General features: G+C 41.6%; 1 protein-coding gene across 1 annotated transcript in view; it reads left to right on the top strand.

Moving 5' to 3' along the window:
* The window catches only part of LOC121314101 (junctional protein associated with coronary artery disease-like), a 41,934-nt gene extending 17,603 nt beyond the window's left edge, over positions 1-24,331 (top strand). The window contains exons 3-5 of the mRNA XM_041247005.1: positions 6,320-6,694; positions 10,382-14,160; positions 24,103-24,331. Coding sequence (XP_041102939.1) covers positions 6,396-6,694; positions 10,382-14,160; positions 24,103-24,137 — 4,113 coding nt within the window. The 5' untranslated portion in view covers positions 6,320-6,395 and the 3' untranslated portion in view covers positions 24,138-24,331. The remainder of the gene's footprint in view (positions 1-6,319; positions 6,695-10,381; positions 14,161-24,102) is intronic.
* The last annotated feature ends 540 nt before the right edge of the window (positions 24,332-24,871 follow it).

The raw sequence follows: 24,871 nt of genomic DNA, 5'->3' as shown, positions 1-24,871 counted from the left end.
AAAGCAGATAATCTCTGGACTACAGTATATATGCTAATTTCTGTAACCTGTTCACCTAAACAAAAAACATTGAAAAAGACTTGGAAACGTTAGTCTTGATTTTATCCTGGATTTGTATGAAGTGAAACACAACTGAAAGTTTTCTTCATTCATCAACACTAGTGATTTCAGGGGCATTTTGCCACCAAAGTCATTCAAGATTGCACCATGTTTGTTAAGGCATCGTGTCTCCTAGGTTGATTGTAAAAAGTCCTTGGCAAGCATGACTACACCCCCGACCCCCCATAAAACTGATCTGACAAAGTTTTTATATTGGATACACCCACCACTGACACCAGACTGAAGACAATGGACATTATTAGAGGTCTGGCTTAGTCTGTTCAGCCAAACTGCTGTCCATCCTGTGGATGAGAGCTCTGTTTTATTTAGTTGATTGCAAGCTTTTCTTGGGGAGAGAAATGTGGCATGTCGTGTTATCTTGTAACTTGTGTGGAAAGCCGTTTTGTACAAGTGTACTGTGTCTCTACAGTATCCAGAGTATGCCACCTTGTCAACACCACTCCAAGGCTCCCCTGTAACGCCGCAGAGCTGCATTTCACTGACGTACATATACAGGCATATCTGCTTGAACTGTCACTTTAGACTATGTGTGCTTTGACACGTGTATCTCGTACCTGACATGAGCAGCTGCTCACTTTTCATGCAGTTTCAAGAGATGGGGTTTAGTTTGCTGGAAATTTGAGAGATACATAGGGTGGGGATGCTAAGTTTATTGTGCATTTCTTAAATCCACGAGGGACAGATAGAGGTAAGGTTGCTGGTTAATAACATGGTGTATCAGCAGGCTTAGAAAGCATCACACTTGGGAGTTTTAGAAACTCTGTAAAGAACCTAAACTGAAACTGATATGCAAAGTCTAAAGAAGAAGAAGAATTGCTATTTCATACTTATGCTTGTCCCCAATTCAAGTTGATGTGGGAATGTGAATGCAGAGGCAGCCGGGATGGAAGGAAGGTATCCCGAGAGGCTAGTGTCCCTGCAGCTAATGAGTTGAAACACTGCCCTCTAGTGTTGGACTAAACAGTAACACCCGTGGATATTTGACACAAGAGTTGTATGAAACCAGACCACAAAGCTGTCACACTGCTGCTATGCATGGAAGAACCCTGTTAGCCCATCATTATGGCATCAGATCCACTCCCATCAGGGATTTTAGCATATTAAATCATGATTCAGGGGCATTTTGCCACCAAAGTCATTCAAGATTGCACCATGTTTGTTAAGGAGTTTGAAAAGCTGCCCTTCCAAAACTCTGAAAAATCATATATGCATTATAAAATAGATACATAGATATGAAACTTAACATGGTACAATTATACACACAGTGACTGAAGGGAATACATTAAATTAGAACCAAATCTGTTTATACAATAATGCAGTTAAGATGCTCGCTCACAGCTAGAGATGATGGCTTTATCAACAGCTTCTTCTTTTAATGATGTCAACTGTGATGATATTTAGACCCACCACTGTTCATGCAAGGCCGATCATTCTGAGATTTCTTTCATTCACAGGTAAGATGTGTACTTTGATGTATTCAGCAGGGTTTTGCTTCAGGGTATCAGTATTTCTTCTCTATCTGGGACGGTGTTATTACAAATAAATGCAGCATTAGTTAAGGAATTCTAGGCAGACAAACTTTTCCATGTCCAATATTTCTCAACTCAAATCAATCTGTGCTATTTATAGATCTTAGAACTGCATTTGGACTGTTTATGTGGTGAATGAAGTAGGCTTGCTTCAGGAGATATTAGTGGTCAAACACAAAACATACTGAATTAAAGAATTTACCACTTTGGTATTTATAAATTCAGTTAGAGGAACAGGAAAACCATAAGTTCTGTAAAATATGTGAGATATTTTAGTTCAGAAGCTGCTCTTCAGATCCAGTTGCCCTTTACTTTTAGGTGGAATTAGGACTATGGATATAGCGATAATGTCTGAAAAGCATGGAATCTTTTTTTTTTTTCCTTGGTTTTGAATGCTGTATTGTAAATATATATTTTAGTCTAAATTGAAAACATACTTTTTAAAATGTGTTTTTATATAATTGGCTGTAGCTGGAGTGTATTGTTCTGTACATACAAGCTCTATTGTTATTAACTTTGTACAGCGCTTGTGCATACTGTGGTGTGAAGGGCGCTATATAAAAATGAATTTGTACTGTATTGTGTATTATTGTATATAGGAGTTTGATTTAGGTTTGATAAACTCAAACTTTGCAGCCTTGTTTAATGCAAATTCCGGTCATAGATATGCTTTTTCAATGTTGGTACAAATCTGTTTACCACCAGCCAAGAGACGCTGCATTGACGTTTGTTTAATGAGCTCAGCTAAGAGGATGGAAAACAGTGGCAAGGATTAATGCTTTTGTTTACACAGTATTTTGCATAGTTTTGAATGTTTTTGGTGACATGTGGCAGGGATGATGCTAATTGATTTAATAATTATCAATTAGGCTTGGCAACATGGATAAAGGAGCAGCTAGAAGCCAGTTCCTTTGTTCTGTTTCTAGGATCTGGAGATTAAACTGAGAGGCTGCAGAATATCAAACAGAGGCACTGTAAAACATGTAAAGTAGAAGAATTGGGAATTTTGTTTTGTTAAAGTGTTTTTTATTAGAGCAGTGTTCCTAGTGCAGCAGCTCCCTGTGGAGGGGGAACTGCCCACAGCCACATTACTGCGGTCCCCTTTTGAACTGAACTCCGCCACATTACTGCGGTCCCCTTTTGAACTGAACTCTGCCACATTACTGCGGTCCCCTTTTGAACTGAACTCCGCCACATTACTGCGGTCCCCTTTTGAACTGAACTCTGCCACATTACTGCGGTCCCCTTTTGTTTTGTGAGCTTTGTTTTCACAGTGTCTTGTTTTGCATTTTTGCAAAAGTGTTTTGTGCAAGCCATGATCCAGCTGAAGGAGTGTGAGAAAGTAATAACATCGCCCCATTGTTTGCATTGTAGCTCGGTGGTGGCGCAAGGTATCGCACCCTGCTCTGCGTTTCTTTATAAAAATAATAAAACCTGGACTGTGCCTGTGCTGTCTGTCTGTCTGTCGGATCTGACAGGGCAATTGTGTCGAGAAAAAAACATGTGCAGCTTCTATGCACAAAACATGTTTAATAGCCTTGTTTTGTGCCTTTCTAGCCACACATGTTTAATAATAGATTGTACAGTAATGTCACTGAGTCAGTGTGCAATTGCAACACAATGTGAAAACAAACCAGAGGAAAATAGTACAGATTTATCAGGAGCTCAGTGTTGGTTTAGGATTACTTCCTAGGGCATGCAGAAATTAGATGATTTCATCTTTGGCAGTAACATTTGATCCTGGCTTTCTGTTCTTGAATACTACAGCATACTGATGCCATGTTCACTTGGCTGAAGCAGTACAGGGACCTGTAATAGCATTACATAAGGAACATACATTTAAATGGGGTTTGTCTTAACCAGTGGGTTTTGGACATGGGAGGATCTGAAAAGCTCAAATATTAATAGTCAGTCTACAGTATTTTATAGGATTGCTGTGGCTGTAGTGATTCACACTGAGGGGCTGCCATTCACCGGCAAAGGTTTTCCTGCCTGTCCTCAACGCCAAGCGTCGCTGCATCAGGAAGTGCACCACAGCAGCCATCCTCAGGCCAATGACAGGTCTCCGCAGGGGGTGTTTTTATACCGCTCTTAATTACTCACATCTACAATGGCTTGCACCTTGCAGAGGAGGTGCAAAGTTTTTGAAGGGTCAACAATCACCAAGTGCAACATAAAATCCTTACATCGCATTATAATGTTTGCTCCCGCTTAGTATTCCAGATCCCAAACCAATTCCATGCGCTATCCTTCATTTGAATACATTTCAGTATCATTTAAATGGCTTAATGATGGAAATGCTAATTTGATAGCAGGTGCAGAACGACGGGTGAAAAATATTCTTTAGATACGCTGCATTTTTTAAAAATACTGTACTACTATTATGGCTTCCGTAGACGATTGCAATATTGTTTCATTGATTACATGGTGTTAAATAAAAGATCTAAATTATGTTCATGTAGTTTTTTTTTTTTATAAATGTCTCAGTCCTAAAATCCTAGCTGACGTAAAACTTTTGGCCATAGCTGTAGAGTGGAGCTCCGATCAGAAAGCAGTGCTGCATAGAGAAACAACTGAGGGAATAAGAATGAAGTATGGGAGTGCCCTTCATGACCCTGTAGTGAGAGTCTAACCACAGGTCAAGATTGTGACAAGCCTCCATTGTCTGAAAAGCATTGTCTGAAACTCAGCTGTGCGTTCGCTGTCCTGTGATCAGAGGGCTTGCGTGTCTTTACTTGAACTGGCTGTGCTTATTCATTATCAGGGTCCAGATAAACAGGCAATATTACAACAGTGCAATATTACAACAGCAACAGACAGGCTCATGAAGTTTACAGCACTTTAGATGATCTGCCTCAGAACAAGGAGCTCCTATTGTTTTCAAGGCTGGATTGTAACCCTCCAAGAGGAATCAGAGGACTTGCTGTTCTGAGTGCTCCCAATATTTTTCACTTGTTTTATAACAAACAAATATTCAAGCATAAATTACATTAAAATTAATTTATATTATATATTTGGCAAACTGGATATGCAGGTACAATAATAATAATAATAATAATAATAATAATAATAATAATAATAATAATAATAATAATAATAATTTCAAAGGGGCTACATCTGTATTTCAAAGTGTTTTTGAAGTTGCGGAAGAATTATATCTTGCATCGAAAGATCCGCTCATCTTGAGAGAAACTGGTACTAATAGGCTAATAAAACTAAAAATACAAACTAATCTGTACAGCTTGTGTAGTGTAAGAATGGATTGTCCACATAGTTGGAATGAAGTGAAAACACATGTGTTGAGATACAGTATTATAAACATGATGCCAGTAATAACAGAGAGGCAGGTGGGGCTATCGCTGGTGTTTAAGAGCTGCTTGAAAAAATAGATTTCATTTCACTGGGAACCCCCTATATGGTCTCATACATGTTACCCAAAATGGCCTGTTGATTGCCTTAACGTACTGGTTGATAAAAACAAGTATTAACCTGCAAACTGGGAGTCACACAAAAGGTGGGGCTTTTTCAACAGGTTCATTCATTCAAGTGTTTTGTTTTTAATTTTTTTTAAATTTTTTATAAATAGCACATTTTTGCAAAAAATTGGAGCAGAGCAAAATCTGTCCATCTTTGAACCCAGTTGGGTGTTGTCATGCCACTCTTTGTAAACGTTTGAAGGGGTAACCTGATATCTGGTGCAGTGTTAGGTTAAAAGAAGCTCTCAGTTTACAAGCCGTACTTTCATGTAGTCTGTTACAGTTCCTGCTGTAGGTCAATTCAGATGCTGAGTGGAATTCTCTCCCCCTTTATCTCTTTCTTTCCAGACCAGTTGCTTCTTGTGAATTGTTATTTAAGCTAATACAGTACCAGGTATCATTGTTTAAAAGTAAGAAAACATGTTTAGTATTTATCATATTATGCGTACTTCAGAACTGCACACAAGACCTGCATAGGGAATGGAAGAGCCCAATATGTAACATTTATGGGATTATTTAATTATGGTATTATCTCATTAAACAAAGCAATGGTTTGTGAATGGGTCAGTTGTCTCCAAAATAATACCTCATGTTTTTATTAATCTAAAAAAGAGTTTAGAATTTTTTTTTTTACAGCTTGACTGCATTATTCTGATTATTATTCTGGTTATTTCAGAACAGAGAGAAAAAAAAAAACACAGAAAGTAATCCACACACGAGGTTGTCTGTGAATACCCAGCAATTCATAGTTCAAAGTGATTATTTTCACTTGACATTAGGGTTCAGCAGAAAACCTTGAAGTGCACGTGTGTGAGCCGGCGTTAAGACTTTTCTATAAAACATCTAAGAGCTGCCATCAAAACCCAACTACTGCTGCCAACCAACTGAGTCAGCAGCTTTCTGTATCTTCCTCCAGGCTGAAAAAGCTGGGAGTTATTATCTGAGGGAAAAGTACAAAAATATTTATAGGATTTTTACAAGCATTTGTGAGCAGTTTAGCATCATAAATACATCACTCAAATGAAAACTGTAAGGGCTGGATGGAGACAGGGGAAGGGAAACAGCCCAGCAGCCCTCTGTGATCGGTGCAGTGTTTTCTTTTAGCAGCCAAACCTGTCTGTCATCATTCAAGAAAGAATATTTGGTGGTAATTATTTTAGTTTAACCTTCTTCTGTTTCCTTCTCTCTCTGCAGTGATGGCTTCTGCTGAACAGTTTTACTCCGGCTCAAAGTGCTGTGCCTAGAACACAGACACTCGCAATAATACATCATGTACAGCGTGGAGGATCTCCTGATTTCTCACGGATACAAACTGCCCAAAAATGCTCCTTCAGCCAACAAGAATCAATACGCCGATTGCCACCATGAAATCACAGAGAACAGGTCTGGTCACGCAACAGTGAACGGGTATGAAACAGACAGCGGGGCCTACGTTTACAGCAGGCAGGCTCCAGCAAAGGGCTACTTCAGTGAGAATGAATGCAGGGAGAGCAGCCAGAGGAGGAAAGCTGGCAGCGGTAACCAAGGTGACACACAGCCCTCGGGTGATTTTCACACTACAGATGCAGGGTAGGTCTCTCACTTGCGTCTACTAGCCTTTGCAGGGCATCAGATCTGCCCTCTAAATGTATGTTGTTAATGTGTACCGATTTACTGTGCTTGCATGTGTTTATGCAGAGATGGAATTTGTCAAGGGCACATTTTCTGTAGTTTACATAACATTAATGAATATATTGTCTCGTTTCTGATGAATAAAAGCAGTGCTTTTTTAAATCAAGATAATACATGTAACGTCTTGAGAGCATTAAATAAATTACAAATTAATATTTATGACAGATACGCTATTTCCTTTACAATGCATTTTTTAAATAAATCTTCACATAAAGTAATTCATTGGAATTGTAAGTGAAAGACAGATGACAGATGCATATTTTAAGCATTGGTGACCATGAAAAACATTAGATCTCCATATATAGTGGCATCTTGCTTTTAAGTGGCATCTGCATTGCCATATAGTTCTTATTTAAAAGGGCATTCTCACATTTTGTAAGCTTTGCAGGGGAAGCATATCTACACAGGGAAAGCATATTCCCCTTACTGCGGCAGGTGTAGGCCAGTATATGTTTGAGCTGACCAGGTTCATGAAGTGTATAAACAACATCCAAACAAGATTTCTCCGTTGAGTATTCTTTATGTCCTTGGAACTGATTTGTTGCTTTTGGTTACTGCATTACAATCCAGAGCTCAAAGGCACTTGCTCAAAGTACCCTGTGCTAACAATCTCTGCCCTAGCTCAAAACAGATCAGAAGCCACGGCACAGGGTGTCAGGTCTTCCAGTTAAAGCTACGGTAGCATTAGCTGCTCCGTACAAAACAGATTACCAATTTTTTATTTTTTTTTGCTGTGTTAATTCTAACAGCTGATAACATTAATAAAATAATCTGAACAGTGCAAATACTGTTACCTGGCCAAAGCAATAGAAAATACATTCCAACATTACACAGGCAGTATTGCAGAGGGAGCATTAATCATTAATGCACAGAGCAACTTCTTGTAACTGTGATATTTTCCCTCAGGCATTGTTTGCGCATGGTTATTAAAAACCTGAAATCAATGGTGAAAATTTTACTTTCAGCTAAAATTTAGGGGTGGGGGGGTGGTGTCGATTGTTCAAATTGTGGCGTTGACTCTGCAGAATATATATGTGTGTAGAGTTTTACATGTATCTAGAGAACTGCTTATCCAGTTATGATAAAACTTGGTAAGGACATTCTTTACCACATTTTATTGTAAGTTTAAAGTATAGGAATGTGTGGAGGTGTTTGTGCATCTGCCTGCCTGTATGTACTGTACTATATTGTAAGCAATGTCAAACTTACAATTGTACTTGTATGTAGACAGAACCTTGTCCAGTTAGGATAAAATACTGTATGGTAAGGATCATCTTTATCACAGGCTATTGAGATTACTGCAGTGACAGCATGGTGCATGTAGTTCTGCGGATAGCTCATGTCTGTGTCCTACCTGTGTAAAGTTGCAGAGCTTCGCTGGCGATTGGCTCTTGCGCTTCTGCGTGTCAGGGAAGCCCTGTGTCTCTTTACTGTACTGCAGCAGGCCCTACTGGCCAGGTGCCCGGTGCACTGAAAGCAGACACCTGCAGGGCTGGCCCTGTGCACTCAAAGCAGACACCTGCAGGACTGGCCCTGTGCACTCAAAGCAGACACCTGCAGGACTGGCCCTGTGCACTCAAAGCAGACACCTGCAGGGCTGGCCCTGTGCACTCAAAGCAGATACCTGCAGGGCTGGCCCTGTTCTTTTAAGTGAAGTTCCTGTTCCTTTAGGCAGAGCTAAAATTTAAAATCAGTACCCCATGGGAAAAATCAGTTTCACCACAAATGTGTTCTCTTAGACGAAATGTTCTCTTAAGAGGTGTTCCTATACGCAGAGACTACTGTAGCTTATATATAGGAACAGAAGAGCTGTTGCAAGGAGTAGAAAGTTTGCGCATGCTATGAAATTAAACAAGAGAGATGTACAGTAATCTGTACAACAGAGATGTATAGCATAAAAATTAGCAATTTCTCTAAATCTAAAATAATTGATAATTCATGCCTCAGTCTTGCAGACTGAACCGAGCCCTGTCTGTTCCCATTCTTGTCACCACTGCCTATGCACAAATGCTCTAAGCTTTCTGAAAAATGAAATCCATGTACACAGTTGAATTCATCATCTATTCCAAGTCATGTAAACACAGAAAGTGTCGTTTTCAGAAAAACTATTTTCTGATTCAGTTTCTTATGTAGACGTACTGTGTGTTACATAAGGTAGTTTTAGCTGCAGCTTCCTGGGTATTAAATAGACATGGATACAGTACTACAGCTTGCAGCAAAAGGGGCTATGAATGTACAGTGAGGTCTGTTTTATCTTTGGGAAGAAAAGCCCTTTTAATGTTTTTGTAAACTACTTGTATAAGAAACCCCTGTAAAATTATTATTTTCGACATGGGTTTGCACCAGAAGTATTTGAATGCTGCAGTATATGGGGAAGTATATTGAAATGATTCTGGGAAATTGAGTTCATAACTAGAAGATGCATTGCATTACAGGCTTCCTGTGAATTAAGGCCAACGTTGTTTTATATGCAGATCATATTGCAGCAGCCTCCTGATTTCAGGCACAGTATCTCTGAGAGAGAAAGAGAGAACTGACTTTTCTATTAGACTTGCACTCACGTCCCTGTAGGAGTGTGAAGTAGACTCACTCAGTCTCTACATCTAAACACAATTCTCTATACTCGTTTTCATAATATGTATTGAGAATACCTGTTTCATCATTAGAATGCCATACAGGTACAGATGCATTTGTTGGTCATTATGTTTTCACACAATTTATATACAGTATTCTCTCGCTAATACAGACACAATATGCCGGGCACAACATGTGTACCCCAATAATAATCAATTTAGTGTGACTCTAGGTCATTGTGTGACTCTAGGTCATAGTGTGACTCTAGGTCCAAAGAGACACACTGGGGGAAAAAATTTCTGTTATGCTGACACCAAATACAGGGTGAAAATAAAGGAAGAACAGATACAAGCAGCTTACTAATTCTCTTCAGAGCAGGATTAAAATAGGGTGTTTAAAGTCTACTCTTCAGAGTTTAAACTGTGCTGGGTGAGCTAGGTATTTATTTGATTATACTGCTCTACTGTGTACTGTATACGCCTACTGTACAGATTTATACATTTCAAATAAAATAAATGTGGGCATTTGTTTAATTACATTTTTTATAAACGGACACCTCGTTATTTCAGACAACTTGTCTGTCTCCCGACATGCCCAGTTTAGTAAGGGACTGCTGTATAATTATCTTATATTTGTAGATGTATGTACTGTAGAGTGGCATACTGTTAATATCCAAGAAACCTTCCTAGAGTGTTGTTTAACTGAACAAGTCGTGAACAGTTTCATGAATATCAAACTGCAGGTTTCTTTGTTTGTATAGTTCTGCCATTGCACTGTGTATAAAACAGCTTAATCTGAGCACTGCAGAATGCTAACAGGTGGTCAAGTTCATGTAAACAGGATATTACTTTCAGTATGTTTCCCTCAATAAATAAATACACAATTTAAAACAAACCTATAGTAATCAAGTTGAAAGAATGGGGAAACACAATAAGAAAATGTACATCTAAGTGGAAAGAACATTATGTTTGTATATAACTGTTCTAAAGTGTCTGTTTGGAATGTTTTCAGGTTCAATGATGGATCTTCCGGAATGTATTCCTCACGACAAAGGAGCGAGAGAGATGTGGCCCACTGGAGAAGAAGAGGGCAAGATTTTAGTGTTTTACTCAATTATGCCGACAGTGGAGAGCCGAGAGGAAATAACTCTTCAAAACCAGAAGAGGTGAGACAAGAGGTGTTTGCAAAGGATCCGAAAAGTGAAAGAGAAAATGCGCACCTGAAAGAGCAAGATGTGGTGCAAGGGAAACGGACTATCACTGGCAACAGGAAGTGGCAAAGCCTGGGCACAGAGGAGTGGAAGCCGGCTGTGGGGTTAGGAAGGCAGCTGTCGGACGGAGACGGCGACAGGTGGGCACAAGAGCAGCACTGCCACAGACCTGAGGGTGGCACCGTTCATCCAAAAACAAAAGGAAAATCTCAGTCGCTACCTAGAGTATTGTCACCAGGCAGCCTGCAGTTTGTAGACATGTCTGCAGCTACTCAGGAGACGTGCAGCAGCCAGAGACTCAACAGCAAATATCTTGACAGGCCAGCTAACAAAGAACAATGGACTGAAAACAGCAGGCCAGGGGCTCCCGTTGCACTTTTACCAAAGCCCAGGTTTAGCAGGCCGCTTAAGCCCCCATCGTATGAGGCCCACCAGCAGACGAGAGGGAGCTCGGAAATGATTGCTGGAGGCCCAGACCTCAAGGCAAAAGATGGAGCCGGGTCTAATTTTTCAAAGAGTGAGGAAGCAAGGGTTGAGCCTTTCTCACAGGAGACTGCTGGCTCTAACATGGAGCCTCCAGTTTACGTACCTCCTCCATCTTACAAAACGCCTTTTCAAAAAAAAGGTAACCAAAAGACCTTTCATGAAGTGCCTAATCAGAAGTACCGGAGTGAGGTTCAGCAGGTGCCAGAAAGCAGGGACACAGGGAAATGGTTGTCAAGGCAGGTTGACAGCTCGTGGGTTGAACACCAGAAGGATAAAAGTATATTAAGCAAGAAACATATGTATCCTGGATTTATAGATGACCATCTGGGATGTATTCAGTACATACCCTTTGATGATCCGCGTTTAAAACACATGCTAGGGGGTCCATGTGGAAACCCCTTGACTGACTCTGACAAAATCAAGAATAGCAAGAAAGAGATGCCCACTGATAAAGTTTTCGAACAGTCCACACAAGATAGTGCCTTTTTAATCCCACCGGGATTAATTTACGATGTGGCGAGCAAAGCATCCAATACTGAACATGCTAACAGCAATAGATGGTTTAGTGCTTCACAAAAACAGAATGATAATCTTGTAGCATCTAACCAAAACTGTGCCCTGTACCACAAAGATCAATCTAACCCTTATCAGGCCAGAATGTCTAGGCAATACCCACAACCAGGTCAAGGCTTTGCCGAAACTGTAACCCAAGTAAAAAAGTTTGAACCAGGTGCAGGAACGGAGAGAAAAAGAAATTCCAAAAGAACATTGAATGAGACCATATTCTGCCTGGTGTCTGTGCCGGTTCACTTGCAACCAAATGGTCAGAGCTCGGATCAGAATAATAACACAATGACTCTGGGCACTGTGGAAAATGCTGCTGGCAAAAACACAGGAAGCTTAGAAAACCAAACTCTCCACAGCACGTCCTCAACGGACTTGGAGTTGCAAGCACTTACTGGACGCATGATGAACCACAAAGCTGGGAGGAAGCCACAGCAGAGGACCGACACTGATTACAAAGAGATGGATGGCCTCAAGTCCAGCCAACTCCAGAAACACAAAGAACTTAGATACTCTGGGTCTTGGCCTGGAGATCAATACAGAGACCAGGAGACACAAACAAGCTACATTGAACCTCTACAAGGTGCTAGTCAGGGTGCGCCAAGCAATCAAGCACACAATCAGTGCCATTCCGATTCTGAAACAAAAGAGCTGAATTTGGATACTGAGGGCGGTAGATATGTTCAGCACGGGTATCCCATGAAAGGTCAAATGTGCCTGAACCCGTCCAGTAACAGCGCTTTTTCGAGGACAACCAATTTCTCTAACCAGGTAAACAAGAGCAAAGCACACCAAATGCAACCCTCAGGAAATCTAGGGGAGAAGAACATTTCAGCAATGAGATGTGAAACTAAACCATCCTCTGCCAGCAACGGGAAAGCAGCTTTCGGTCAGTTTCTCCTGAAGCCGGTCAGCCGTCGACCCTGGGATGCAATCGAGGAGCTCGAAAGCATCAACAAAGAATTTCAGGATCAGATTGGGACCCGCGCTGCTGGTAACCAATTCATAGGGGATCCTGAGATGGCTTACAAAGAGCCTGGAAATCTACAAACTGGGAGCTGCGACACTGAAATTGTAAAGACAGAAGTGTGGAATCAGAAGCATGTACAATCAATTCTATCAGAGCCACTCCCCTACACAACCAGCAGAATGAACTGCGTGTCCCAGTGCTCGACCGTTCCACCAGACCCTGAGTATAATAACATGAGGGATGTTTCCCGAACCTCACTGAAGACAGCGGGCGTCAGTAGACTTGCACAAAAAAATAACCCAGTTCTACAAGAGCATAAATATGGAGACATTAGGGCAGTTTCCCAGACTTCACTTAAGAGTGTGGTCACCAGTAGAACATCAAAACAAGATACCCCTTTTCCATCAGAGCCTTTATATGGAGACGTTGAAGCTGTTTCCCAAACCGCACTTAAGACTGTCAGTGGACTGTCAAAGCAAGATAAAATAGAGCCTGGTAGAAAGATTAAGGACTTTTCTATTCCCAAAGTAAACGGGCAGGAGATTAGCTCAAATAGTTTTGGCATCGCCATTGAAGACAGTAGCTTCCAAGAAATAAGGAGCATAAACTGCAATATCAATACGCAACAAGAGGAAAGAAAGCGTGTCAATGGTTTAACGGGGGTTACGTTTCTACCAGATAAGGACACCACTAATGAAAGCGATGATGATGTGAGCTGTAATTGGATAACTTACAAGACAGACAAGACGCAGAGTGCAGCCCTAAGTGAACTGTTTGAATTCAAAAGTGCAGAGGACATCCCTGAAAACGAATCCTTGGAAGTGAGGGCTGCTAGGATATTAGGGATAGACGTCCCGGTTGAATCTCTGAGTGTTGCAGACCAGCTCCTGGAATTGGACAAACTGGAGCCTTTGACAGAGAGGCACGCGTTCACTAAAGGTGTAACAGAACGTACGAATGGAAAGTCAGGGCATGTGAGAGGAGAGCTTGAGGACAGCTGTGCAGGTGACGCGGCAGAATCCGTGGAGCATGTCAGACGTAAGGAGGAACGTGAATTAACAAAAGCAAGAAAAGAAATTAATATTGTCTGTCTGCAGAAGTGCCATGTTGAAAACAAAGTTAAAAGAGACCCAGGAAAGGGTGAGAATGTCTCTGGCAAGTTTCTAGTGCCTGGTGCTATTGAGGAAAAGATGATTGCTGCCACTCCTGACTCGGATAAGAAAAGCAGAAGCACATCGAGAATGATTGAGGCCCTGCAGGGTAAGCTGGCTTCCTCTCCAAGCCGGAGCGTGTTGGAGCGCATGGTCAGGATGAAGGAGGTGGACTCGGTGTCCCGCATGAGGCGCCTGAGCATCAAGAGCTCGGACTCGGACGAAGCGGAACATGAGAAAACACCTAAACAACGGCAGCAGGAAACGGGAAGTATATTTACCTTTACCACTCACCGCGAGTCACTGAATAACCACTCGTCACAAGGGGCTGCTGTTACAAAAAGAATTATAACTCTGACCCAAAGAAAGGAGAGGCTTCGTGAAGATGAAGGCGGCATTTACCTTTCAGGTAGGAATATATTTGGAACAGAAGGTATGAAGCCAAACCCTAGTATTTTGTGAGCGAGTTAAACTAGAGTAATAAGGAAATGAACCATATGACCAACCTTCTGGGTTTTTGTTAGAGAATATACTGTTTCTTCAGAGTTTGTATCTAATATGTAGATGGATGTTAATCTAGATGTTATACCCTTCTAGTATAGAAAAAAAAAGTTTATAAACAATATTTTTATTCCTTTACCTGCCAGACTGTAATTTTAACTGTTTTCTAGTTTACAATGGAAGTCTTCCTTACAATTAAAATCCTTCTGACTTATTTCTGTTAAGTTCACATCCGCTTTGTGTCTGAGTCTTTATTGTTCACATACCCACTTACCCAAATAACTGTGAGGAGATCATAATGATAACTAAAGATCCCCTTAACTATCTAGGAGGTTTGCTGGCAGTATATAGGAAATATTATAGATAACAGCTGACATGGAGAGGCCTATGAGATACATGAAAACTGTCACTCTAGCTATCTATCTATAGCTACAGAAGACCTTTCAAAGGCTTTGTATAGTGTAACAGGGTTCTCCAACCCTGGGCCTGGAGAGCCCCAAATCCTTATATCCTTAGGTGTCTATGTCATCAATGGCTAAACACCAGTTAATCTTGACTGAGCCAGTAATTGCTGCAATTAAGTGACTGAAAGCTCGGTTGATATGAAAACCAGAAGACCCTGTAGCTCTGTAGCTCTCCAGGACCAGGTGTTGGAGACCCCTGGTAGGGTATCTTTTGGAATGATATTAGGGGGACTTTTCGTGTCTGGCTTGTAGTTGGATAGCCCCAGTCTGGCCCAGAATCAATGGCAATGTGGTCTCGGAGTTAGTAATCACTGGGATAGACACAAGGTTTAAATGATTACAAAATAATTTATTTCAGGACGTTTTGGACAAAAGCACTCTTCAGCTGTGTCCTTACTTTTCACTATATATATTATTATATATATTATATATATATATATATATATATATATATATATGATCATGATATGTATATATATATATATAGAGTCATCTGTTCATCATGGATTGTGGGATTATGATTCCTGTCACATTAAAAAGTCTCATTGCTGTCAGGGGTGCTGAGGGCAGTGAGTTTCCTACAGGGATTGTTCTCCTAATTTGCAGAAGCTCAATTCCACAGGATCTTGTTGTTCTGGCTGTACCTGAAGCAGGCATGTCCTGGCAATTGCAGTAGGAAAGCTGCCTTGCCTTCCTCCCCCAGCAGTGTGCATCAAAATCTGTGATGCCCTACTGTATGTGACGGTAATATAAGATATTCAAATTAGGGCTGGGACAATGCATCGATGCATTGAATCGTTGAAATAACCATCGATGGTTGAAACAAAACCACATCTATAATAGGAATGGTTTTTATTTAGGACCAACAACATGTAAATCTACACTCTTATTCTTTGTCTTTTCTTTGGTTCCTTAAAAAAAAAAAAAAAAAAAAAAAAAATAATAATAATAGTAAAACCTCCCTACCCACACTACGCAGCACATAAGTTTTTAGAGTAAGCGATCGATTTTGCTAGTTAAATTCTCAATTTAATTTTATTTAAAATAATGCCGTCAGGCGTTTGGAAGTTTTTTATAAAAGAACAAAATGGAAAGGTAAAATGCGCTGTTTGTGGAGTTTTAATGAGCTTCTGTGGCAATACCACCAACCTACGAGATCGATAGTAAGACAGCACCTGACAAAATATGACAGCAGGAACACAAGTAAAAAACTAAAGGAAGCAACACCTTCATTGACAGCTTATTTTGGAAAGAAAGTTGATCACAAAGCATCAGAGCAAAAGCAATAACAGGCCTGATAGTGGATGTTGTCACACAAGATATCAGACCTGTTAGTATAGTAGAGGGAGCTGCGTTTAAAAATCTGGCTGCAAATCTTGCTCTGGGCTATGAAATGTCCTGTCGAAAGACATTCTCAAAATTAATTACCCTGGATCACGAATGTGGAAAGGAAAAGCTTAGACAGGATTTAAGTCAGGAGTGTAATTCAATGTCCATCACTACCGATGGATTTATGGACAAGCATGGCACAAGAAGCGTTTTTAACAGTCACCTGTTGTTACATTAAGCAAAACTGGGAGCTCGAGTCAAAAGTATTGCGACACAAAAATGACACGAGAGACACACAGCTGTGAATTTAGCAGAAGCGATCAGTCAGATAAACACAGAGTTTGAAGCGGCTACAAAAGTAACAGCTTGTGCTCATGACAACGCGGGCAACTTGTGCAGAGCAATGCCTTTGCTTTCTGCAAGCAAACATGCTGTGTTACTTTTTGGTAGCGTGGCAAGTGTGATCTGTGCAGGGCACAATATATATCTCTGCGTTCAGAAAAGCTTGCCGGATGTATGACAAGTCCGTTCGTTAGTGGCAGCAGCAAGTAGTCTGGCTGCACATTTTTAAAAAGTGAGATGGCAACAAGTGCTTTAAATAGGAAACAAACAGAAATGTTGAACACAGATAAAGCACCACTCAAGTTAATACAGGATGTACAAACAAGGTGGAAAACATTTTATTATGTTTGAACGCCTTCTTGAATTAAAATGGCCAGTTATTGCTGTTTTGTCAGACCCAGATTTGTCCAAAAAGAGTGACGCAGCTACTTTAGATCTTACGACTGAGCAATGATAGCTAATGGCTGAGATACTACCTCTACTACAGCTATTCGAACTGGCTACAGCAGTTTTGAGTGCAGAGAAGACCTTACAGCTAGTTCTCTGTACCCAGCTGCAACAGAGATAAAACACAGACTGACTGAAGTTCCTGATGAAGGGGAAACACCTTCTTCAAATTCAACTGATTTGCTAATTCAAATTACAGAGTTATTGAGAGATAAGCTAGTGTGTAATTTGTTTCAGCAATTTTGTTTACATTAGCTGAATGACCCTGTGATGAGTCAAAGGGTTTTCGGTCTGTGATTCAGCCTCCCGACAGTAGATGGCATCAAACCAACTCGGGACTTCCCTTACCAAGATCTCGTGACCATGGCAAAAGTCATCTTTTGAGGGGCGGCACCTTGGTGAGGGGCGGAAGTACGAGTATGTAAATTCCAGCCACTGGAGTCAAGTGAAGGATAAGGACACGTGTCGGTTGGGGATTGGTGTTCCACTGACTACAGAGGCGGGACATTACATACTAAAGGGAACGTACTACTGTGTTCGGGGTTGGTCCGAAAGTAAAGTAGGAGGAGTAACGGGTGAAGGGAGAGACTGGTTTTGTGCAGCGGGATTTTTGAAATACTAACATTTCTTTTGTCTTTTTTTTGTTTATGGTCACCACGAAGACAAATTAAAGACGAGTCATCAGTTTGTTTTGGATTTCACCCCTGCACTCCTTCCCTCACACCATTTTGTTTTTTTTTTTGTTATTTAATTATTTTGTTGTGTATAGATAATAAAAATAAATTATTTTATTTCTGTACACATAAATTACTGTCTGGACATTCCATTTAATACACTCTCGCCTCACACGTGGTGTCAGAAGTGAAAATGGATCCAGCTACAGTTTTGACAATGTTTAGGGAGCAGGAGGAGAAGCGAGAGGAGAGAGAGACACGGCACCTGGAACAGCTCGCCCAGTTCTTGGGACAGCTGGTAGAAAAACTATCAATATCAACATCAGAGAGAGCGGTTGCCCGGATGTTTGCAGCTCAGCCTAATCTTCAGAAGATGACCTCGGAAGATGATCCCGAGGCTTTCTTGATTACTTTTGAGAGAGTGGCAGAGGCTGCAGAGTGGCCTAGGGAACACTGGGCCATGAAATTGGCACCCTGCCTGACAGGGGAAGCTCAGGCAGCGTATCGAGCCCTGACGGCCACGAATGCAGGGGACTATGTTAAAGTTAAAGAAGCCATTCTCTCACGCCTCGGGATCACGGAGGAAACATACCGGCGCCGTTTTCGGGAATACCAGCTGTCCAAGGGGATGCGGCCCCGGGTTGCGGGACAATATCTTTTAGATCAGTGCACCCGGTGGCTGCGGCCAGAAGAACATACACCCCAAGAACTGGTGCAGAAAATAGTTATAGAACAGTTTGCGTCTATACTACCGCCAGGGAATCGAGAGTGGATTAAGAGGAATAGACCTACCACTCTCGAGGATGCCCTCCTCCTGGCGGAGGCCTACGAAGACGCAAACGAAGGTGCCGGGTCAGACCCCACTCCTGCCCCTAAACTAACTCGGACCAACCAACCAATGAAGCCCAGAGGGGGTAACCGGACCTTCAGACCATGGAGGTCGAGGTTAGCCCCATCCTGGGCGAGAGAGAATCCCCCTAACCTGCCGGTCGCGGACTCGCAGGACAGATTAACTCCGTTGATGCCTCCTAACCAAGTGTGCTACCAATGTAATGAGCCTGGACACATTGCCAGGAATTGTCCAGTAATAAAGGTGGACCTGGCGACAAGATCCTGGTCAGCAGTAACAGGTAGGAACACTGGGGAATGTCGGGAGGGCCCTTATCAGTTAAGAGTACAGGTCGGGGGAAAGAGTACTTACGCATTTGCGGACTCTGGGTGTGCACAAACATTGATTCGGCAAGCTCTCTTGGATGGGGTAGCCTGGGAGCCACAGGGTAAAGTGGCTATCTCCTGTATTCATGGAGAAACTCGGGTTTATCCCACCACTAAAGTTAGACTTATTGTAGGTGATTATTCAGCTTGCGTTAAAGTGGCTGTAGCGCAATGTTTACCATACCCTGTTCTCCTGGGAAGAGACTGGCCGTTTTTTGATCGTATTTTAGGTCGGGAAATGGTCTTAGTTTCTACCAGGGGACAATTAAAGCAACAGGAGAAAACAATTGGCGAGATTTTTCCGTTGCAATCCGACCTGTTTAACCCTAAAATCCGCCCAAGAAAAACAAAAAGAGAGCGTCGGGTGGAAAAATATGAGGGAACTCTGAGACGACAAGGGGAGGGGTCTGACACAAAAGTAAACCAATCGCTGAAACGGCAAGGAAAGGGAGTAGGTATTCAGTGTAACCGGGGCTGCGAGGTTACTGAGGTGGAAGGTCATGTAATAAAAGACACTCCTCTCTGTGTACCTAACCATTGGGACCGAGATATTGACTTGGGATATGAACAACAAAATGATCCCACGTTACAGTATGCTTGGAAACGGGTTAGATATATCGAGGGGAAGGATATGCAGGAAGGACAACCGGTGGTATTTCCGCATTTTTCTGTATCTGGGCACTTATTATATAGAATAACCCGGGCTCCCGGGACGGGACAGCTCGTAAAACAGTTATTGGTTCCTAGGCCTTTTCAGTCAGAAATCATGAGATTGGCGCATGACATTCCATTTTCAGGTCATTTGGGAACTGAAAAGACTCAGGAACGAATTCTGGCCCGGTTTTTTTGGCCTGGGGTTTATGGTCTTGTGCGGAAGTATGTATCGGAGTGTCCTGAATGTCAATTAGCTGCCCCTAAGTCAGTTCGCCCCGCACCTCTGGTTCCACTTCCAATTATTGGGGTACCGTTTGAAAGGATTGGTGTAGATTTAGTAGGCCCTCTGGAGGGAACAGAGTCAGGATATCGGTATATTTTAGTAGTAGTGGACTACGCAACGAGATATCCAGAAGCTGTTCCCTTACGCTCTATGAATGCAATAGCTGTAGCGAATGAATTGGTAAAAATATTCTCTAGGGTGGGAATCCCGAAAGAAATTCTCACTGATCAGCAACTATATAAATTATTGAAAATTCGTTCAATTAGAACCTCAGTTTTTCATCCACAAACGGATGGGCTTGTTGAACGATTTAATCAGACTTTGAAAAATATGTTGCGCCGCTTTGTAGATCAAGAAAAACGCAATTGGGCTAAACTGCTTCCCTACTTGCTCTTTGCAGTTCGCGAGGTACCACAATCCTCAACGGGGTTTTCCCCGTTTGAGCTCTTGTACGGTCGGCAGCCGCGGGGTATCTTGGATCTCATAAGAGAAGGCTGGGAAGAACAGTCAAAGGAGTCTAAAAATGTAGTAAAATATGTGTTGCAGTTACGCGATCGCTTAGAATTAGTCGGTCGATTGGCACATGACAATCTCAAAGCGGCACAGCAGAAGCAGCAACAAAGCTACAATAAAAATGCAAGAATTCGGAACTTTCGACCTGGAGACAAAGTGTTGTTATTGTTGCCCTCATCGGAATCTAAGTTGTTTGCTAAATGGCAGGGTCCCTTTCAGGTTATTCGAGCAATTGGTAAAGTCAATTATGAGATCCGACAGCCTGGGCGTCGGAAAGAAAGTCAAATTTATCATGTTAATCTCCTGAAACCGTGGAAAGAACGGGAAGTCCATTTTATATCTCCTGTACAGGAGGGAGAGGATTTTGGACCCTCAATTGAGTCAGAGTCAGCAATTGAGGTCCCGATGGGGGAACAATTAACTCCTGATCAGCGTGAAGAGGTAAGCAATCTAATTAAAATGTTCAGTGATGTGTTTTCTAACGTGCCTGGAAGAACGCATTTGATCGAACATGCTATTATCACTCCGCCAGGTCTAAGAGTTAGACAGAGACCGTATCGCATTCCAGAGAGTCGGAGAGATTCTGTTCGAAGGGAGGTGGAGTGTATGTTGAAACTTGGGGTAATTGAACCTTCCCGAAGTGAGTGGTGTAGCCCAATAGTACCAATAGACAAGCCAGATGGGTCACTACGATTATGTATCGATTTTAGGAGGGTGAATGCTATCTCCAAGTTTGATGCATATCCCATGCCTCGAGTAGATGAACTCTTAGACAAACTGGGGCAAGCTCGGTTTATTTCAACTCTGGATCTGACGAAAGGATATTGGCAAATTCCATTAACGAAAGCCTCTCGTGAGAAAACGGCATTTTCAACCCCAGAGGGTCTTTTTCAATTTTGTACTATGCCGTTCGGACTTCATGGAGCGCCTGCTACTTTTCAGAGACTAATGGACAGGGTTTTACAACCTCATCGAGAGTATGCAGCTGCGTATATCGATGATGTAGTCATTTATAGTTCTTCCTGGAGAGAACATTTGACTAGATTAGAAGCCGTCTTACAGTCTCTGAGGAGGGCGGGGCTCACAGCGAACATGGCAAAGTGCGCTATTGGAAAAGAAGAAACTAAATATTTAGGTTTCATAATGGGTAAGGGTAGAGTGAAACCGTTGGTTTCAAAAGTCCAGGCTTTGTTGGATTCACCGGTACCTACCACGAAAACCCAGGTGAGATCACTGTTAGGGTTGGCTGGTTATTACCGCCGCTTTATTCCACACTTTTCCACTATAGCCGCCCCTCTCACTGATCTCACTAAAAAGAACGCTCCAAATAAAATTAAGTGGAGTGCAGAGTGTCAGACAGCCTTTGAATCTATTAAAACTAATTTGAGTCAGGCCCCAGCATTAATAAGCCCGGATTTCAGCCGAGAGTTCGTCCTGCAGACAGATGCATCGCAGACTGGTCTGGGGGCGGTTCTGTCCCAGGAGAGAGATGGTATAGAACACCCGATACTATACATCAGTCGGAAGTTACTGCCCAGAGAACAGAGGTATTCGGTAGTGGAGAAAGAATGCCTGGCAGTGAAATGGGCAGTGGAATCTTTAAAATACTATCTTCTGGGACGACCCTTTGTACTCATCACAGATCACGCTTCTTTAAAGTGGTTAGACACGATGAAGGATTCAAACGCTAGGATTACGCGGTGGTACCTGGCGCTCCAACCCTTCGCCTTTCAAATAAGGTATCGTGCGGGTAAGTTACATCAAAATGCTGATTTTTTTTCCCGGGAGGGAGGTAAAAGGGAAGGGTTAGAGGTTTCCGAGTGTTCCTTCGGCTCCACTCTGAGGGGTGGGATATGTGATGAGTCAAAGGGTTTTCGGTCTGTGATTCAGCCTCCCGACAGTAGATGGCATCAAACCAACTCGGGACTTCCCTTACCAAGATCTCGTGACCATGGCAAAAGTCATCTTTTGAGGGGCGGCACCTTGGTGAGGGGCGGAAGTACGAGTATGTAACTTCCAGCCACTGGAGTCAAGTGAAGGATAAGGACACGTGTCGGTTGGGGATTGGTGTTCCACTGACTACAGAGGCGGGACATTACATACTAAAGGGAACGTACTACTGTGTTCGGGGTTGGTCCGAAAGTAAAGTAGGAGGAGTAACGGGTGAAGGGAGAGACTGGTTTTGTGCAGCGGGATTTTTTGAAATACTAACATTTCTTTTGTCTTTTTTTTGTTTATGGTCACCACGAAGACAAATTAAAGACGAGTCATCAGTTTGTTTTGGATTTCACCCCTGCACTCCTTCCCTCACACCATTTTGTTTTCTTGTTTGTTATTTAATCCTTTTGTTGTGTATAGAAAATAAAAATAAATTATTTTATTTCTGTACACATAAATTACTGTCTGGACATTCCATTTAATACACTCTCGCCTCACAGACCACCCGTATTGATGGCTATTGAGGTTATACCGCTGCTTTTTGCATCATTTCTTGACCCCCGATTTTGCCATCCGGATTTCCTATCCGAACAGGCCAAAGCCCGCGTGTCTGAAGCACTGTCTTCCATACTGTCTTCCAAACTAGTGAGGCTGGTGGAAGACAACCTCAGAAATGAGGGCCTGTGCAAGAGAGTGCAGCACTTACCTGTTAAAAAGAAAATAAAGACAGAACAAGCAATGGAATTGTTACTTTGTGGATGGCAAAAAACACACACTACCTCCAAGGAAACCTTTTATGCTTCTGAAACGCCATTAAACATCAGCAAAGACCCCCTGATTTGGTGGAAAAATAACCAGACATGCTTTCCCAACCTAGCAACCTTGTCAAAGACCATGTCTAGTATCCCTCAACATCGGTCCCAAGCGAGCGTGTGTTGAGTAAAGCAGGGATGCTTGTGAACAAACTCTGTTCTTCTTTGAAATCAGAGAAAGTGGATGCCATAATATTTCTGAATAAAAAACAGAAATGATAGAAATTGTGTTCCCTGTTGGAGTTTTTTTTTTCTCTAATCCAGTTGCTGTCAAGACATCTTAAGGTAAAACAATAATATTTTTAATGTTTTATTAGCTTTTTGTGAGGAATCTCGCCAACAATGTGACTAGATATAAATAATTTGAAATTTGTTGTTTTAAGTTCAGCTGGAGAAACGTTTACTTTTCGCGATTAGATTTGAAAATATATGTACTTATTTACACGCTTATTTTGCGTTCTATAAAAACGATGAATCTGGTCTTTATGAAAACGATGCATCATTAGTAATCAATAGTAACTATCGTCCCAGCCTCAATTTAAATGGTCTTGCATATTCGGTTTCATAATTATCTGCCATCCATCGAGGACCTTGGTTTTCAAAGAGATGCAGGCAGAAATCCTCACAAACTCTAAATGGTGTACAGTATTTCATTGAAAACAAACAAACATATCCTACATTGTATTACTGTAGTTAACTTAAACCAAAATGGTTGCATTTGTATAAAATGGTTGCATTTGTATATGTGCAAGTAATGAAGGGTCCACTTCAGTGCCATTAGGAAGTCATTAATGCTACTTTTAGGAGAGGGATACAAACAAGAGTGTGCAAGGTGATAATGGTACATAGATAATGAAAGAAAGAAAATGAATACAAATGTTGAGACATTCAGTAAATACATAATAATAATAATAATAATAATAATAATAAATAATAATAATAATAATAATAATAATAATAATTGTATTTGGCCTTATTCAGTGTAAGGTGGTCTCAGTATTTTCAAGTTGCTCATGTATACAGTACTTTTCTTTGCCACAAGGAGGAACTCCTGTTCATTTTATTTCAGAAATGGTGATGTACAGTCACTTCCTTGAGTCCCTTGACTTCCCCTGAGCATGTTACTGTAGGGCAGTCAGTCTCCCTCCTGTGGTGTTGATTTTCTTATTGATCTCTTAGATTCCTATGACCCCAGCAGAGTTGAAAGAGTGTGAGACCCGAGTGACTGACAGACCTGAGCCTCATCATCATCATGGTCCTTTGAGATCCAGCTACAGCACTGTGACCTGGCTGCCAACAATATTGCCTTCATTCCACCTAACCCAACGCAGATTGCCTTCTTCGACACAAGCATTGTTTACACTGTGTTCTCCGGTTCTGTCATGAGCGTGCTGTTCCACTGCCATAAGAAAGCAATGCCCAAAAGGCCTCCATTTCCTTGCTGTGAGTAAACAAAACGAAATGTGCACTTGGACTTGCAAAACTGTGTGTGCTTCTCATTGGCGGACCTTTATGCAATTCTGAAATGCAAAACAAATCTAAAACTGTTGCTAATTGTTCTTGGCAACAGGGCACAGCTGTTATTCAAACCGTGCTATTATGCCATGTTCTCAGTGAACAGGTATAAAAAAAGGTTGAATGTAACTTCTCAAAGAAATATCGGTGTTTTTCTAAACACCAGAACAGAAAGAGTTTCATGTGAACATTTTGTCACAATCAGTGTTACCTTTTCCAGATGTGAGTACAGTAAGAAGAGATGTATGGTTAGTAGCTTCTGAAGTCAAGAGATTAAGGGGCTACAGCACTGTTTGTTTTGTTTTTATAGCACTCTTTAGCAAAAAGTACCCATACTGTCTATCTTGACCATTTCAAAAAAGAATATAGAGACAAACAGAAAGTGAATACTCTCTAGCAGAATTATGCTGGAAACAAGTTGATTCACATTTCT

The sequence above is a fragment of the Polyodon spathula genome, chromosome 4 (genome assembly GCF_017654505.1).
Source record: "Polyodon spathula isolate WHYD16114869_AA chromosome 4, ASM1765450v1, whole genome shotgun sequence".
NCBI classification, from domain to species: domain Eukaryota; kingdom Metazoa; phylum Chordata; class Actinopteri; order Acipenseriformes; family Polyodontidae; genus Polyodon; species Polyodon spathula.
The sequence above is the reverse complement of the archived record's forward strand: the minus strand, read 5'-3'. Positions and strand labels throughout refer to the sequence as shown.